We start from the raw sequence: 19,247 nt of genomic DNA, 5'->3' as shown, positions 1-19,247 counted from the left end.
CTCCATAAATTAATAACTTCTATTAAATAATGATTTTTTCGATCCCAATAAATGAATAATTTTGATAAAATAATAAGATAATAATTTTTTAAGAAATTTTACATAATCCTTTGATCCCATTCATATCATAAATTAATAATTCACTAAAATTACATATCATATTTTTCAAAAATATGAGTATTTTGTTGTTTGTTTTTCTTAAAATTTAAATATACTTGAATCTTATCCCTAATTTTTCTTGTTGCATCTAAAAGTTCTGGTCTCATATTGTGATAAGAAATTATGAAGAATTATTGATGCTTAGAGTGCTTCTTTTCTAGGATCTAAAGCTACTATCTCATCCTCAACTTCATCATTAATAGAATTTTCAGTGATATGCTAATAAGAATTGCATCTTGTAGACATTAAAAGAATTAAATTATACTTGCAAATTAAGTAGATATGAATTGGTTCATGTTCCTTAGACTTTCAGTTTCATTTTATATATATATATATATATATATATATATGTATATGTATACTACTAGAGGTGTGTGTATATATATATATGTATGTGTGTGTGTGTGTGAGAGAGAGAGAGACTCTAAATGAATTGTGTACAGATTCAGATGCATGAGTTGCAATTGATTATTTCTTTTGCTGCTGCCCGAGAGGAGATGATACATTTCAGCTATTGTAGATTGTAGTTATCAAATTGGAAATTAAATTAGCCCTTTTGTATATATTTTTTTGATTGATTGGCATGAGATCAGAAGCTTCTTTCGGTGTATTTTTGCCAATCCTTCGCAACTATGATGGCCTAACCGAAATGGGCTACCAATTGAGCAATTTCTCATTGACGTGTGGATTCATACAAAACTTTTTTTATATTAAAAATCATGTCAAAGTGGATATTCTGCTTTGAGCCATAAATTCGGACACACATCCTTTTTCTGGATAAGGACTCACTACAATTATATATTTTATGAAATTCCGTTCAGTTATTATACATGTTTAAATTTTTACTATACAAAATATATTATAATGTTGTACTGAACATATGCTAAATATTTTATTCATCTATATCGCTTTTATCTCAAATACAATAATATAATGTAAAAAGTACAATAATCGAACTGAATCGTACCAGATCCCAACTGCACTGACTCGTCTCCCTTGGTGGGCAATACAATACTCTTTTGTGCGTACGTGAAGTTTCTGAATTATTTTACTTACAATTATAAATAACAACTTCTTTTTCTAAAATTTATGCTTAATAATAATAGCTTTTTTTAAAAAAATTTCCAAATAACAACACCTATTTTAAAGAGAAAAATAATAAACTAGGTTATAGAAGAGGTATATAATGACAGGTTTGAAATTCTCAACTCTATGGCCAATTTGCCTCAAAATTTTGGTTAATACCTAATAATACCTCTTTAGTTACAACTCTCAATTTATCCCTTTAAATTTTCATTAATATATCTTCCACATATTTTCATACCTAATGAAAAGGCGGCGGAGGGGTGTCGTTGGCTGCAAATCTGCATAATCTTCTATGTTTAATTTCTTTATTTTAAACTTCCCAAACAGCTTTCGTAGCTCAGTTGGTTAGAGCACCCGTTTAGTAAGCGGGAGGTCTTGAGTTCGACTCTCAACGAAAGCAGCCGTCCAAATTTTTGTTGCTTGTCCTCGGCCCCAATTTTTACCAAGCTTAGCCTTAGTGTGGCCATACGCCACCTCTTACTTGAATATTTTTTCGCCCAATAACACCAACGTCAATAAAGTGTTGCTTCTTTTCATGCATCAAAGTTAAGAAGCACACCAAAAAATAAAGCATTTTCTGTTTTTGCGTCCCTTCATGGTTCTTTTTCTTAAACCGTTTCTTCTTGTTTTTTTTCTTTTAATTTCTTTGGGTGGAAATAAGGACTTCAAAATTGAGGTGTCAAAATGGATGATTTAGACGGGTTTAGGTTGGTTAAAATAGGTAATGGGTATAAGTAAGTCAATTCATTTATACCCATTTAATTAGATGAGTATAGATGGGTAAGTCAAAAAATGAGTTGGGTAACCCAATTACCCATTTATAACCCTTTATTTTAACTTTTTGTAAATTCATTTAAATTCATTTTTGCTAACTAAGTTATCAATTTATACCACCCTTTGCACCCATCATTAGTTTTAAATATTTACTTATTATGTTCAATAAGTCTAATTATCAAATTTTTTTCCATTCGTATTCTATGTCGCAAAATTACATGCTATTTAAAAATTGAACAATAAGAATATAAAAATTTGAACTAAGTACTATGAAAGTTAACATAAAAACTTAATACAAAAACTTTGAACCTCTAGCATTTTTTTCGTGTGCAAATTTAAAATTTCATTTTGAAAAAGTAGGAAAAGAGACTAAAACTTGTAATAAATTGGTAATACTGAAAAATGAGCAAGTTAACAAACTACGAGAAAATAAAATAATAAGATAAAATCAACAAATAATAATAATAATAATAATAATAATGAAATAAAAGTAGTTAACATCATAACAAATTGAAAAATCTAAAAAAAAAATATGAGTAAGGGAAGAGAGGATGCTTGGAGGAAAACAAATCTAAATGGGTTAATTGGATTTGATGAATTACCAAATAATACCCATTTAATAAATGAATATTATTAGATAATCCTTTTATACCCATATACAAAAACTGAAGATACTCATATCCACTTATTCACGGGCGGATATGAGTAAATTTAGTTAAATAGATTTGTTTGCCACCTATACTTAAAAACTATTAACGGCTCTCTTCATGGTTCACCATTTCAACCCTCTACACCACTCTTTGAAAAAGAAAAAGAATATTAAACGCATTAGATGAAATGAAAGTCACACTCCATCAGCATTAGCTCAAATAAACCAGCAGCAGACCTTTTAGAGTTCATCGAAACACAACTCTGCAACAGATCCGACTGGAGAGATGATGTGGATTAAGATTTTAGAGTTGGTCTGAACAATCATTGAACAAACCCGAACGTTTCTCTACTAAGTAAACTAGTTTGCCATCCACTGACAAAGGATTTTTTCCCCAAACAGTGGTGGTGATATGAAACTGCACCAAGGTTGCAAGAGCACTGAATCTGCCAAGATGAAAAGCGTCCAAGGACAAACAAGCAGGCATCCCCACTCCACAGAAATGGTCGAGTTGAAAATGTAAATATTACAGACTGACACCAAAAATATGAAGAATTAACAGAGCAATGTAATAAAAATGGCTAAAATTTTTCATTAATAAAGAATGTGTAAGAAATGTTACAACAATTACAATTACAGGTGCAGAAGAACTGTATTAGTCTAGCTAGAACTTTTCTTCTTTTTTGAGTTTCTCAATTCTAAGTCACTAAAGGAATATTTCTCAATAATGCTAGAACCCGACAATTTCAATTCAAAGGTGATCTTTTGGAAAATCAGGGACAGCATTTGAACATCTGCAAGAGCTCTATGAGCAGAGCCCTTTAAAGGGATTTTGAAAGTCTCCCCAAGGGCTTGCAATGATAGCTTTAAAGCTCCTTTAAATCCTGTTTGGCCACATCAAAACCAAGTCAACTCATCAATTATGCAATGCAAACAGAAAACTTTACTCGAGAATCTGGGCATGAGTGGAAGGTAGGAGGAAGAGGGTGAAACCTTTGGACTTCATAGCTTCCCTCGCTAGGGGAAGGGAGTCAACAAAGAGCCAATCTGGCGGAATCTTGTAAGAGCACCTACTAAACTCTCCAGCAAGGAAGGGAACGTCAAAATTACGAGCATTATGAGCTATTAAAACCACAAAACCACCAGGTTTCTGGCGGCTTTTAATGTACTGCAGTAAAATGGGAATCAGCTCCTCCATCCTGCAAAAGGTTAACCAGATAAGGACAAAGAAAAATATCTCCAATTAAAGAAAAATCCATAGACTTTCTACTGACATTTTTCATGCTATTTTAAACCTTCCAATGCAAAAGCTATCCAATCAGTAGTATTTGTTTCAAAATCCTTGTGAAGTGCTTTCAAAAAAGAAAAGTGTTTGATTATGATTTTTGAGAGTATATCTACTATAACTACTCTTGATGTTCATAAGAGGTTTAAATTTCCGAACATTTTGCTACCCTAATCTTAGTTTTGAGCTACCCATACATAGGCAAACCTTTGTTTAATGTTTTTCACATTGAAAGTTATCTCAAAAGCACCAAATTTTTAATTTGTGGCACAAGTGCTTCTGAAGCCAAAAGTTGCAGGAAGGTGATTAGTAAACCTCCTTACAATGCTTATTGGCTCAATAGAGTCATTTTCTTTGTCAGTACCGGTGACCACCACACACAGACGCACTCCTGATTTTTTTTTTTGGAAAATAAAAATAAACAAAGAAACAGTATTTCGCTAACAAGACTTGGATGATAATCATTCACGGTTGTTCCAGAAATAAAAGAGTATGCCATGGTTTTGGAGAAACATAAGAGATCCAGTCTTATTCTAGCAATAAGCCATGCCCCCATACACGGTCAAAATGCAAGCTGTTTTGGAAACAAGGCAACATGCATTGAATCCACCAAGACAACTACCACGCTTGTGAAGAGCACATAGTGAGAGTAACATTACTCATTTTTTTTTTGGGGGGGGGGGGGGAAAGGAAGCTTCCATCAGGAAACCTCAGCATTGGGGCTATTCCGATATTTTTCATGGGAGTCTTGTCTAGAATTCTCAAACAGGACTTACATGTAAAAGTAACTTCTTTAACTGGATTCTCATGATCACATCAAAACTTGAGTAGCAGATAATATAAACTCTATTTTCAGGAGATTACCAAATTTCCATAATGTTCAGAATTATGATTGACATGAATGGCAAAAAATCATTAGTAGGTTCAATTGACAGGACATAAATGCTAGACCACGCACAATATAAGCTGAATGTAAGCAATATGACAAGAAAATGAATAATAATTTAGAACGGAATACCTTGGAACATCAGGTTTATTAACCATATGGGTTGAAATACCATGTACATGCGAGTTTGGAACATAGCATTTGGGATTCACTAGAGTCTGGAAGGTGCTGTTTTTACCTCCTGCAAGATCCTGGAGAGCTATCTCAATAATCCGGTCCTCCGTTCTGCTAAACCCAGTAGTCTCAATATCAAAAACAATAAACGATACAAGTTTGGCCAGTTCTTTGTTTTCAGCAATCATTTTTCGAATATCGAGAACTTGGGTCCTCTCTACGTCAGCCACACTAGATTTATGGGTATTCAAATTAGTGCTTAAAGCTTCCTCCAATATCTCATCTTTTATGTTTCCTTTGCTACTTAAACTATCCTTTTTTCTTCCTTCTGTTTTCATGGTTATTATCTGTCTGCTATACCTCCTATACTGTCTTCCCTGAGGCCCATAATTACCAGAACCAAGAACCTTGAAGCTAGAAGTGATTCCCGCCCTTCTATTCAGGATGGGAAAAGTTTCCCACCAAGAATTAGCCAAAGCATGAATCCTGTATCTTGGAAATTGTAACAGTGAGAAGCACATTGCAACTTTTCTCATCTGAACTCAAGAATCACCACACGATGATATCGGAAAAAACACTGGAAATAAATGAATTGATTTAACCTGCAAATGAAGTGACAACTTGTATTTAACTTGCTGCATATATCAGTACAAGCAGAACTCAATAGTGAGTCTACAAACATACAAAATCTTCTATCAGATGATTACAAGAAGCAGAAAAGGCACAACAGCACCAGCAATGATCATTTCATGTTGTTTCTCAAGTCATCACTTAAATTAATGGATCAACAGTAGGAGAAAAAGTCAATAAATTGCTAACATGGAAACAAGATTGTATAGAACAAAATATAGGCCATATAAAGGAACTTGGAGTACATTAATAATATTCATTAGTATTTCGTTACCCTTGCTCTCCCTGTGTTTCAACATATATTCAAGTTCCCAATAAGTGAATATAAAGTTGCAGACTTCACCAGAAATTTCGCATGAACAATCATACAAACATTTGGTAATCATTCTGCAAATGAACATACAGTGCAAGCGCATCCCCAGAAACCCGAACCGAAACCAATACATATTCAAAGAAAAACGGTAATATTGAGTCCAAGATGAGATTTTGCGCCCGACCCATTTTCAGAAATCGAAAACCCAATTCAGAAAAATCATGAACTTGCCTGGGAAGTGTTCCACTTGCAAAGAAGCGTTCACTCATGAGTGACCTACTTCAGGAGTAGTAATATGGTTTGTTGATCACTGCTACAGATAAGATATAAATAATTAGTGGGTTAGAGGGAGGAAAGGAGGAGAAAATGAAGGGAAATATGGATGGAGTGGAGATCTCTGAGGGGGAGAAATGGAGGTGGAAATCTTGAAGAATTTGAGAAAAAGGGAGACGTGGAGTGTACAGTTGAAATTGGAACCCAAACTGCCCACCCCACGAACTGCGGATCTTGTGGCCCGGATCCATTTATTTCGGGCCTTTTCACAAATAGTAAAAGTGATCCATGTTCTTAAACTTCTCTTTTTGGTTCTTTACACTTCTTTGACGTTAGCTAATTTACCAATTGTAGTGGCCTGTTTGGATAGCTGGGAGAAAGTGACCAAGGAGGGTAGATTCCTTCTTCTTTTTTTTTTTTGTTGTGGGTGGGGGGCAGAAGAGGATAGAGTCAAAAGTAGTTTTGGAGGAAAAAAAGAGGATTGGAGAGAAATAAAACATCATAGTTAAAAAAAATAAATAAAAGATCATATATGTGGTTTGGTTTGGCAATTTAGGGAGAATGAAGGACATGAGAAATTTTCAAATAATGAATCTTTTCAATATTTTTGGTATAAGTACATATTTACAGGGCATGAATAACTCTATTTAACACTCATAATTGTCATCCAATAAAATCAATTATCAAGATCAGGACTTGATGCCATAATTCTAGGTTATTAGTGGATGAGAAATTTTTTGTTTTGCGCAAAGTTTATATAGGCACATTCAAAAATTATAGAATCTAACTTTTAGAATTTTGGGGAGGCTTAATATCTTTTTAGAATGCAGTAGGATTGCACTTATCAAATATAAGACAATTTGTTACACCAAAAAACATTCTATACCACAAGCTATAACTTGTAAATTTCATAATTCAATTTTAAAAAGTACATTAACAAACTTATTTGTTTTTCTAGTATGCAATAAGTCTGTTTAATGAGTGTCCATTTAGGCACTCGTTAAAAGATATTTCAAGTATTAGATTTTTAGAAAGTTAAGATTAATTAGGAAGGATTTCTAGGCCACTTAATATTTGCTAGCATCAGGCACCACTAGGAATGAAAACAAACTCCGTTTTCTGCATCATCTATCCATAAAAATCACATTGTTTTGAGCTAATATCTCCCCATCCTTTTTCTTCTTTCTTTGGTGGTGGTGATTTTTCTGTTTTTAAAGCTTTCATCTCAAACACAGCCTTACAACAGTATAATGAAAATTCCTTTCTTGGCGGGCCAAATTACTTGGTTGCTTTGCGTAGGGAGAATGTTGGCAGCAGTTTCTTTGCTTATTACGTAAAATGCATCAAACGGATCATATCAACGGATTGAATTGATCCATAAGGTGGCCCCCTTTTTCTTTTTTTCTTTTTTTGGAATCAATCAAACATTATAATACTATCATGGGAGCAATTGCATAGGTCTGCTGGCTGCAGTGCTATCACCAATTCACAGCAATCGTGAAATTCCAAGAATATTCTGCAACTCCTAATCAGTAACTTTCACGACATTCTGATGCAAACAAAAGCAAAACAATACGTGTAGATTATGAACTTATGATGATATTGGAGGAATTAAAATTTCCTTGGTTGAATCCAACGTTAACTAGCTGATATTATTCTCTCTTTTATACCCAGAAAGAAAGAGAGAAAGAGATTGATCTTTCTATATATTGACAATATATACACTAGAAAAATTGGATTTATTTTCACATATGTAAAATTTGAATATTAAATTCAAATTATAATTATTTTATCGTCTATTCAAAAGTGTAAAGACGGTCGGCGTACAGTAGATTAAATGAAAAAGAAAAAAAACGTGTAGATTTAGTGCATAGTAGACCAAAAAGATAAAAAATTAAAAAAAGAGTGGGTTTGTTGATTAGTTAGCATGGACCATAGTCATCCATAATTAAGGCTCTCGTATCTTTCTTGGATTAGCATCCGCAACCTCAATTACATGCGAAGTGAAGCCCAAAATTCATTGTTGGATTTGTAAAGGCACAATCCACGAAAGTTGGGCTTTAGGATCCCGTACAACTTACCAACAAAAACAGGGAGACAACACCAAAAAACCAACATTGTGGCTCATACAAATGTCTTTTGGGCTTTGCATTTAAGATCGGGAGATTAAGAAAGCTCACCCAAAAAACCAAATCATAAACTTCAAATAATTAATTAAGAACACGTTGCTCCGTTTGGATTGTAAATTATTTGAGATATTTTTACTGTAGCACTTTTTGTGATGTGATGTATGTGAGATAAAAAGATAATTGAGAAGATAAAAAAATGTGTTGGAAATTGTAATGATGATGTAAGCAAATAAATTTTTGGCAAATAATTTACAATCCAAATAATTTTTGTAAATTATTTTGGCAAATAATTTACAATTTAAGGCTGTTCATTAGAGGAAGCTGCCAATACCTTGGAAGACAATTTGTTAGGGAATATTTGCAAAAGCGAGATGCACACGTCAAATACCTTATTGTCCTAAATTCATGCCATATTCACTGCATTGCAGGATCAAATCTGTACCTTTATGTATTTGTTTTGAGCTCTTTTTTTTTTTGTTGGCTTTAAATTTCCTAATGTTATTGCATTTTTAGATAGTGATCACTTTTGTATTACAGTAGCCCCGAAACAATTTTACATAGGAGAAACGTTCAAAAGAAGTTGTTGATGAGGAAGGCAATTCATGTAACAAGAGATGAAGACTTCTCAAGGTATAAGAGGGTAAAGTGAAAGGATAAGAATATTTTCCGAAGTTGAGAGGAGTGATTGTAAGAAATGCTTTAAAATGTATAAAACTTTGAAACATGTTCTCCATTTTTGCAAAGTTGAGGGGCACAATTGTTCACCCTCAAGTAGGGGCATAAGTGATTCAAGCTACTTATAAGTAGTTCGATGCTGGATTCGAGAAAAATTCAACTCAGACTCGATTTTATCGAGTTCAAACTTGAGCTCGAGTAGCAAATTGAGTTGAGTTCGAGCTTTAAAATATTATGCTAGGAAGCCTAATTGAACTAATTGAGTTTTTTTTTTTCATTATTTTAATTTTTATATTATTTATTTTTTACTTTTAGTTTTATATTTACGATATTTTTAGTTTCTAGTTTCTAATTTTTTTTTATTGATGGAATTGAATCATACTTTCATCTAGACATGGCTAATTTTTTTTTTTTATCGTTTTAATACTAATTTAAGTGTTTTGGATAATTGCACGTGGATTATTGAAAATTTGTGATTAGATTTTTTTTTCATATTTGATCAAGCATGCTTGATTGAACTCGATTTCGAGCTCGAGTTCAAGCTTAGAAAACAAAAAAAAAAAGGTACTCAACGAACCGAAGGTCGAGTTCAAGTACCTCCATTTGTTACTCAAGTTGAGCTTGAGGTACTCGAAAGCAACTCGATTTGATTACAACCCTACTGTCAAGACAATAATGTTGCTTTACGACTGTGCAGAGTTCACGTATTTTAGTATATATGTAAGAAGTAAAAAGGAGAATGGATACTCCTTCAACATTGAGATATAAAAAATAAAGGCTAATTTCAAAGGGCTCCTTTAAGAGACGGACCCGGGGGGAAGCCTTGGAGCTTCAAATATGCGAGGACCTTACTGGTACTAAATCTCTTGTACATTACAATTTCTTCGAGTATGACGATGCGAAAATGTGAACAATTCCATAGGCTTCGTGGAAATTTTATGGATGCTTGTACTCAATGCACATTATTGTAATAGCTTCTTTCCTCCCTTAAATATCGTCAGTAAAAGGACAAAAAAAAAAAATCACAAGAAAGCACCAAAAAGCAGTGAAATACAGTGATGATGGGAGAAGCACAGTGGCACCGAAATGAGTGATAGAATATTAAAAATATTGCTCCATTAGAGCCAATCTTACTCTGATACGCCATTGACTTGTGGAGAAAAACAGTACTAGTAATTTCAACATGCTTTTGGGAATTTTACTTTAGTACTTAGTCACGTACCAATTTGTACAGTGATTTACCTAACCAATTACCTAATGGTGCAGTATTATTAATATATCTTAGCCATGTAAAACTGTCCTCTTGGGAGCTAATCTCTAACTCCTCAACTATAAAATTCACCCAAGTCGTTCAAAACCTCACCAAAATCAATCTTGGGAAACATTGTAGGGGGGCAACCTTTGAGGTCTTAGTGTTCTTGGGCAGTCATTCATATCAAGCCTAAGTAAGAAAGAAAGTACTTCTAAAGCTGTCATGGAGTAAACATGTAGTGGAAACACAGTAATAAAATTGTGGGAATTTTCCCAGCTAAGAGCTCCTATGCAGAGACAATATTCCCTGTGGATGAGGGTTCAAGCCTAAACAATTCTACCACCAGGCGGGCATTTACTTTCATTGGGTCCACTTGCTCACCTAACAACGCGACATGGTTACATTTTTTCCTCCCTCACATCTCCACCATTTTGGGCATTCCTCTTTCTGGTTTTTGCTTCAACTTTTCTTTGTCTCATGAGTTTTTATATAGCGACCATAAGCACAGGTTCTCATTGGGAAAGTACCCCTGAAGTTGAAAATAAGATGGCTAGGACTATAATAGTGCATGAACATATTTGGTTTCTCTTTACAAACACATCTTGGTGTGATCAGTGATGGCATGGTATGAAAATTTAATGGTTAGAATGCTAAAAAAATATACCGGAGCCTGCATTTAATGGCCCCATGTTTCTACCTATCCGCTTTGTTTGTTTTCTCCAACATATACTTCAGATACAAGTCATCTCAACACAAGACACACACAATATCTTGTTTGTAATTTTCTTGCCGCAGGGGCAGCACTTGACCAAGCATGACAACTGCCTACGCCAAGAACCATCTTCCTGATTTAGAGACAAATTAGAATTGTTATTGGATACAATTCATGGTTTGAGACTAATTAGAATTATTATTAAGTAGTAGATGCAATTCACGTTCAAAATTCAATAATTAAGTTGACACTAACTTCAAACGGTTTTGGGTTAAAAGTTAAATGTACACTTATATCGTGTTATTTTACACACAGCATATTTTTCACTTTCTAAAAAACATTGGAAATCTTGAACGTTTATACTCTATAATATGGCTTATCAGGATTGCTTACTCCTAAATCCTAATACTAGAGGCTCTTTGTCCCACAACCCATAACCCTAGCCAGCCCCCACTTTCCCCTTGGCATGCCTGCCTGCGCCCATTCATCCCCTCTAATTGGAGAGGGGACCCTCTTGTTACAAGAAGAAAAAAAGAAGCTGCCCAACTCACATTTATTAGTGGAAAAAATTACATAGCTTTCAAGACCGACCATATCATCCTCTATTTCAAGTTTTTCAACTCTGCGACCCAATCCCCCTCCAAAAGAAACTCTGTTTCCCTTCTCCTGCCCAAACCTCCTTCATAAATATACCAAGGCCAGAACTCTCTCTCTCTCACACACACACGCAAACTACCCATACGACTGGCCCTAACGTGCTTAATGGGCAGGAAAGTTCTAAGGCTTTTATCAGTTCTGATGATACTGTCCATTGTTTCACTTGTCGATCATCATGTTCAGGGAGCAAGACATACACAGTTCTTCAGGGTGCAGCCATCAATAGCATCCCGTAATTATTCTCCTACAACTTTCTACGGATATTTGCCAAAAGGGGTTCCCATTCCACCTTCAGGTCCTTCTCAAAGGCACAACGGCATAGGGGCAGATGACTCTCAAAGATTTCACTGATGATCAAGGCCTGAACTTACAGGCTCACGCCAAAAGTGGTAGTGTTTCTTTTTTCGTGTTTTAGTTATATCATCAAGATAGCAATTGGATTCTGGATTGAGGTGACGGATAGTAGTATTTGTAAATGTGAGTATTAATTCTTTCTTGCATTGTTTTGCACAACATATATTGCTATTTTGCTATGGAAATTCTCAGCCAACTCAAGAAAAAAGTTAGCGCTGACGTTTTGCTAGTATCAAGGAGTTTGATATTCATACATATTCTGTATAGAAGGACGACGTAGTGACAATGAATATAACCTTTTTTTTCTTGTTTTTGTTTTATTAATTTTTTTATATTAATTTTTTCTTTCCTTGTCTTAATGAGATAAACAAAGAAGAATATGTGCCTAACATGTATATTTACAGAATCCCAGTGATTATTTTGGGTTTTACTTCAGTATAATGTGAGGGATGAGTTACAAATCCTGCTACCTTCAAGTTATCAGTCAATGCATATTTGCTATTTCTTGAGGTATAATTTTCTTGCACTTTTATACTTAGCCATATAAAAATTCTTTCCTCCAGGCAATTGATAGTAAATCATGTTATATCGAACACTAGGGAATATTCATTAGTTTTGGCAGTGAAATATGTAAAAATTCTGAAGAAGGCGTCATGCGTCAAGTGATCTTGGCTCTAGAAATTTGGCTTTTAATTTGTTCAGACACCAGCACACCAATGGTGTGAATCTTGAAATTTTTACAGTTTCTGATGCATTATTTTGCCAATAATACAAAAAATGCATTTCTTGTACGTGTTGCAAAATCAAAATTTGCATTTATATTGAAACTTCTGACATTTTGTTTAGTGTAGACTGTTTCCTTTTCTTTTTTGGGGTCTGATGAGAACTCTATTGTTTACGTACGGTAAAGAATAAAATTTTGGTAAAGAATAAGTTCCCTCAGAAATCTTTAACATAAGTAAAAGAAAAGACATAGGAAGTGAAATAATAAAGACATAGGAGATGAACAAAATATGGCTTTAGTACGTTCTTTTAGTAATTAACCCCATAATAATTTTGTATAATTATCTGAGAAATGCATACTAGGGCGCACTTAAATATTTTAGTTTTCTTGTTAGCATGATTATTATTATTTTTAGGTTTTCTTGTTGTTACTTTGTACACTTTTCGGCTCGAATTCATATTAAAGAAATTTGTTTTCAACGCGAATAAGAAATCTTATACATATAACAAGGATAAATAACTATAGAGACATCAAGGAACTTATCAACCAAGATGAAGACGAAGAGAATAGATTATTGCGAGTTGGTAATTACGGGCAGCAAGTGCAACTTTATTTATTTTTTGTGGTAACTAATCTAGCTACTTATGAAAATTGTTATGTTAGTTAGTACACTTTCTTTTCTTTTCTTTTTTTCAAAAAAGAAAGTTACCAAATCTTTTTATATTTTATGCTGCATACATTTAGTGGCTTTCTTTACATCAAAGTGCAATGACAAGACTATGACAGCGAACGGCAATTTGGAAGCATTTTGGAGAAAGTTAAACATTTGAATTTTCATAATGGTCAATATTGTTGGATATGGTGTGAACATGGGAAAGTAATTATGTTGGAAACTTCGTTTAATTTCAATTTTTTGCTTTTCCTTATTGTTTAAAGGGTTTTTCTAAACAGTCCAGCTGAAACTCATTGGTATAAACTTAAATCATACTTAACCTATTACGTCAACACGCACACTAACAATTTTTGCGTTCTAACTTGCATTCATATACTTTTCCTATTTTTTTCTACAAATATCAATACCTGAATTTCATCTTCCTTGTTTAAACAGTAAATTCTACCACCTAATTGCAGATCATGCAAGGAACAAAATATTTAGTGGATTTAGTTGAGAATAAATTGTTCTGAATACATACTATATGTGCCTCATACACAATCCACCAATCTATATGTGCCACATTTAGTGCATGCTATTTCATTGCAAGACTTCTACTTTCTGAAATCTTCTTTGATCTTTCGTCCCTCTCAAACCAATTTGAACTATTGGTTGAAATTGCTCTCAAGGGTTGGGTTAAGCATAATAAAGTCTTGTACATGTTGCTGAGTTTCAAAGCCGCCCAAACCCTTGAAATCAAATAGCAATATATTGCCAAAGTCTTCTACCATGTCTTTCTTGCTTGCGACATCAACCATGTGAGATAGATTTTGAAAAGTCCCAAAGAATGTAATGTCAAAGTTGGTTATATTACAATTGAAATGTGCTTTCTAGACCACGAGAAAAAATCAAAAGAGGGGTTTGGTGAAAACAAGGAGGTCTGTCCATAGGCATCTTGCAAGGTATCCAATTTTATATGAGAAATTTTTCTCACAGTTCTGACTTCTGACGACATATGTGCCACTTAGTAGGTGGGTTTGAAGTCCCCATGTTATATTTAATTATCGATTACCTTTAATAAAGTCATCAAGGAGGAGGAGGTCAACCCATTCAGCTCTTGCCTTCTGTCCATCTCCAAGCTAAACTGCCAAAACAACTACAGGGAAATCAAAGACAATTGCATTTGCAGTGCATATCGTGAATTGGGTTTTCAGAGGATGGTGCTCATTGGCCGCTCGTTAGTACGCTCAATTTATATCGAAATTAGTATGACATTGTACACACTACGCTTATGATTGACTCCATTACATTTATATACCTTAAGGAGTGATTACTGATTAGCAGGCACTTGTGAGACAAACTTGGCTCTATTTGGATTAGCACCTTTTTTTTTTTTTTTTTGAAAAACTGTTTTTGTATTTTTTTTTGACAAACTTGGCTCTTTTTGGATTAGCACCTTTTTGTCTGGATTAGCATCTTTGTTTTTTTTTTTTTTTTTTGGAGTTTACATTAACACCAAAAACAACTTAAAAAACGTGTACAATTTTAAATACATCTTACGAAAATAGAAAAAAATATGTAAAAAATTACCAATTATTATCCCATTTTTCTTTTTTTTTTTCACCTACTGCCACCATTCACCACCCACCACCACCAACACCTCTTTCTCCAAAATTCCACCAAAGAACAACCCCCATCCCTATCTCTGCCATCTCCCAAGCTAAGTAAGAAGGAAAAACAAAAGAGGCCACGAGGGAGGCTCCATATAATTATTTACCTCTGTCCGTAAATAAAAAGGGAAGACATTTTGAAAAAAAAAAAAATAAACTTGTCCTATATGCTTCCATCAGATGGTAAGAAATTGGACTGTTTGCTTTCTCGAAATGACATATTTTGTGTTTGGATTGTAAGTTATTTGCCCAAATATATTTGTTTACATCACCATTACAATTTCCAATACACCTTTTTATCTTCCCAATTACCTTTTTATCTCACATACATCATATCACAAAAAGTGCTACAGTAAAAATATCTCAAATAACTTACAATCCAAACACACTGATGTTGCAAGGTGGAGAGGGCCGTAACTAGAAGGGGGAATGGGAGGAGAGGGGGTTGCAAGGAAGGAGGGAGCAGGAGGAAGAGGGATAAATAGAGAGGAGAGAGGGGAAAGTGGAGGTGCAGTGATGGTGGTGGAGGACGGAGGAGGAAGGAGGGGAGGGGTGGTGCGTAGGTTAGGTTTTTTAATTTTTTTTTAAGAAAAACATTTCACTAAAGCCCTAAATTCTATAAATACTTCAAAATATATTCTCATAAACATCCCTAAAAAAAGCCATTAATAATACTCCCAAAAACATCTAATCATCTATAGTAAAAAGTTTTTCATATACACCGCTACAGTAAAGTTTTTTAAAAACATTCCAAAAACAGCTGATCCAAACTGTTCAACGAATAACATATATACACATTTATTCAGTGTTATGAAGAAGTGAATCCATTAACGTCAAACACATTAGATTACATTATGATGAAACCGTCCATAATGTAATCAAGAAAGACTACTGCAAACAAGCATTGAATCCAGTGTGGTTTTGAAGATCAATTGGATATCTAATGCAGAGTAAAGTTTCTCAAGATGAACTAAGGATTTTCCTATTCTTTTTTTTTGGGGGGGGGGGGGGGGGGTGTAGAATATTAGCATTATTGTAGACTACAGTACATTCTCCAGAGGAAATTGAGGGTTTTCCTGAGGATCTTCATTGACCTTATGGCACTATGTAGATCATGAATTGCGACAAGAAATTTAGATGGCCAGATGACTGTTTGTGTTGTTATTGTAACTGGTAGTATTATTAAGATAGTTGGTCAACTAAAAAGACATGATTGATGTCCATGTGGAAGGGAATATCATTTTATCCCATTTAAATATCCTTAAAAAAGAAGAAGAAAATAATGGAGGTAGCTAATGCAGTTAAATCCTCAGTCACAGTCATAACAACTGTAGCTGACTTGAATTAACACAACACAATCTTTGCAGTCAACGGAATAACGAACCAATGTCTGCTCCTTCACCTGCTGGTTCGCAGCATTTGCTTCTCTACTATATAATAATGCAACATAGAAATAAAGAAATTAGTATATGTTATGACTCTATTCTATTTGCAGTGGAATGCAGTTCTGATTTCTTTGAGTACTCAAAATTATGCAGGGGAAATTCTAGTTTTAGTCCTCAGAATTTGAGCCATACACCAAGAAAGTGATTCCAAAAGTTTCAACAGACTTTTTTTTTTTCCCATCACAATTATAAATTTATTTCATAATATCTTCAATTTTGACAGAAAAAGAGAGGGGGAGGGGATATAACTAGCACTATTTGGTTAGTCAAAAGAATAAAATAAAATTTGTTACATAAAATCAGATTATCTTTTCCCATCCTAACAAATTGACCCATCTCTCCACCCTCTTCTGAAATGATTTCCTAATAGACACAAAGACCCTCTCTATGGCATCAATTGCTCCTTCCCTACCAAACTGAGTACCTTAATTTGACAAAGCACGAATTCTAGTTGAAGATGTATAGTTGTTAAGTAAGACAGATGACAGTTCAATTACTCAATTGGGATTTAAGGGGTTAGTGTGGAATAAGTCAAAACCAGTAAATTTTTCTGTGTGAAGTACTAACATTTACTAAGAAACGTTTTATAGTTCAAAATTTTCATTTTTGGGAAAAAAAAAAACTACTCAAAAATAATCCATTAAAAAAATATCCAACATGGAACAAATCTTGCCAATATAATAATTGTTAAGAGACTGAGGTTTGTTTGGATTGAAGATTATTTGTCAAAATTTATTTGCTTACATCATCATTACAATTTCCAACACACCTTTTTACATTCTCAATTACCTTTTTATCTCACATACATCACATCACAAAAAGTGTTACAGTAAAAATATCTCAAATAATTTACAATCCAAACAGAGCTGTAAGTTCTTGGTCTGACAAGTGACAACAACCACAAAAGTAGATTCCAACCCTGCGCCAGATGGCAGGTTATTGGGAATAAAACTTCATTCTCCTTTTGACTCCTTACAATAATTTCTGTTTCTTTAGGAATCCAATGGTTGTAGCTCTTTCTGAGGCATGATCCAATGATGCAGCGAAGAATTAGGGGGAGAAGGTGAACTAGATTGAAAGTTGAGTTGCAGACTAGTGGAGTTCTTTGAAACAACTGGGAAAATAATTTGCACAAAATATCAAAAGTCTTTTCATCTTTTAGTTTGTTTTGACCAATGCTCACAGGACTCAAAAATGGGTAGTAATTGCTCGTATAAAATTGTCCTTATCAAGTTGGCATGGGAAAGGATGAGGGCAACATTTGTTTTTCAGTTGAAACTTTGGACTTCTGAGGCCATTTTGGTGCAGCCCCCAAACTTGAGGTACAAGAGAGATTGATTCTGCCAGAATGGCAGGCTATTGGCTACATATCAACTAAAGCTAAAGAAGATTGAAAGGAAGAGCAGGCACAGAAATTCTCTGCACAACTACAAAAATTGGAGGACTCTTATATACACTACAAAATACAACAGTAAGTGTATGAGGGTTGAGTCCCAAGAAAAAATGAAACAAGAAATAAATAATAAAAGAAGAAAAATAGATTGGAGGAGGGTTAGAGAAGAGGAGGTTTGGCTTCCTCCCACCGGTGTGGCTGAGCCTTGGAACCACCAGCATGACAGCTAACAAAAAAGTAGAGATGGAGAATTTGCATTGCCTGCTAAATTTGTGAAGATGGTGAGACATTTCCTTCTGACCTGCGGGCAGTCTGCCCAGAAACTGATGCCTTGTCGGATCCGCGCACGTTATACCTCTCATAAACTTTTTCACGGTTCTCTGACCACCAAGTCTCTGCTTGATGTTCTCCGAATCTCCTTCGACTGCAGATGTAATTCAGATGTCAAATGCTAAGTTAATAACAAATTTTATCACTACATGCTCTTACTGGAAAGTGTATCTTCCTGAAGGTAAAAATCAATTCCAGAAAATAACCTAGATCAAAACAAATCCTAAAACTAAAATTTGACTGATAGACAAGCAAAGCTCTCAAACAAAGACATGAATCACAAGAATTACCTTTTAAAGAAATGCACTAAGAAAGTTTGTGATGACTTCATAAGAAGAAAGCAACGTCTTTTACATTATAAAGAGTAATTAATGTTGTTACACTGATTAGTAGTAAGTAACCAGGTAATCATTCAACGCAAAAACCACAGAGCAGTTAATACCAAGCTACATAAGACGTGCATCATTTAATCTCACTTAAAAAAGAGGTAATATTAGATACCTGAAGCGCACTCGTTTCAGGTCTCTGGTACCATCTCGAAGGGCTACCAGTGTTATATACACACCAGGCTCATATTGCTCAATCCACTCAGCCTCAACTTGATTGACATTACCAGGAACTACAGTAATTCTAGACTTTGAGCCATTTTCTCCATCTTGGAAAGGCCCACCTTTATTTCCAGCTTCAGAAGCACCACTGTTGCGTGCCTGACAATCTTGATTCCCGTTAGGAACTCTAAGATCCGCGAGACGATCCCTCCCATATGGGGTTAAAAGTCCCTGAGCTTGATTGCTTTGATTGGTTTCGTTGCTTCCACATGAATCCCTGGGCAATTCACTAATACCTTGCACGCCATTAATTGTGGAGTCACCACTGATTTGAGAGGCCAGATAAGAGCTGTTAGAATCGGATCTGGAATGATGTTCTCCATTTGAATTTGGATATTGTATGCCATTTGGCTCCAAACCATTAGGTAGGTAAGGTAGCCTGATGTTTTCAGTATCATAAACACCTGGTGGCAATCT

At 34.5% G+C, this 19,247-nt stretch overlaps 2 protein-coding genes and 1 non-coding gene across 3 annotated transcripts in view; 1 reads left to right on the top strand and 2 right to left on the bottom strand.

Moving 5' to 3' along the window:
- Nucleotides 1–1,571: 1,571 nt before the first annotated feature.
- TRNAT-AGU lies at nt 1,572–1,645 on the top strand. The gene has a single exon. It is a non-coding gene; the product is annotated as a tRNA-Thr (tRNA).
- A 1,592-nt stretch (nt 1,646–3,237) lies between these two features.
- Nucleotides 3,238–6,438, bottom strand: LOC113749632 (exonuclease DPD1, chloroplastic/mitochondrial-like). The gene is made up of 4 exons (XM_027293445.1): nt 6,188–6,438; nt 4,972–5,615; nt 3,662–3,867; nt 3,238–3,552 (listed from the first exon to the last, which is right to left on the bottom strand). Exons 2-4 carry the CDS (start codon nt 5,547–5,549, stop codon nt 3,329–3,331), a joined length of 1,008 nt encoding a protein of 335 aa, XP_027149246.1. The 5' UTR covers nt 5,550–5,615; nt 6,188–6,438; the 3' UTR covers nt 3,238–3,328.
- An 11,310-nt stretch (nt 6,439–17,748) lies between these two features.
- LOC113750685 (PH, RCC1 and FYVE domains-containing protein 1-like) overlaps nt 17,749–19,247 on the bottom strand; it is a 12,322-nt gene continuing 10,823 nt past the window's right edge. Inside the window, exons 3-4 of the mRNA XM_027294636.1 lie at nt 18,724–19,245; nt 17,749–18,316 (exon numbers count right to left, since the gene is read on the bottom strand). Coding sequence (XP_027150437.1) covers nt 18,157–18,316; nt 18,724–19,245 — 682 coding nt within the window. The 3' untranslated portion in view covers nt 17,749–18,156. The remainder of the gene's footprint in view (nt 18,317–18,723; nt 19,246–19,247) is intronic.

Source organism: Coffea eugenioides, chromosome 10 (genome assembly GCF_003713205.1).
Source record: "Coffea eugenioides isolate CCC68of chromosome 10, Ceug_1.0, whole genome shotgun sequence".
Classification (NCBI taxonomy): domain Eukaryota; kingdom Viridiplantae; phylum Streptophyta; class Magnoliopsida; order Gentianales; family Rubiaceae; genus Coffea; species Coffea eugenioides.
The sequence above is the reverse complement of the archived record's forward strand: the minus strand, read 5'-3'. Positions and strand labels throughout refer to the sequence as shown.

What these genes read in the sequence shown, in the direction of transcription:
- LOC113749632 (XM_027293445.1), bottom strand. Translation starts at nt 5,549, where the DNA reads ATGAGAAAAGTTGCAATGTGCTTCTCACTGTTACAATTTCCAAGATAC. An exon ending in AATAAACCTGATGTTCCAAG is followed by an intron (nt 3,868 to 4,971) that starts GTATTCCGTTCT and finishes AACCTTTTGCAG; the next exon opens with GATGGAGGAGCTGATTCCCA. An exon ending in GGAAGCTATGAAGTCCAAAG is followed by an intron (nt 3,553 to 3,661) that starts GTTTCACCCTCT and finishes GTGGCCAAACAG; the next exon opens with GATTTAAAGGAGCTTTAAAG.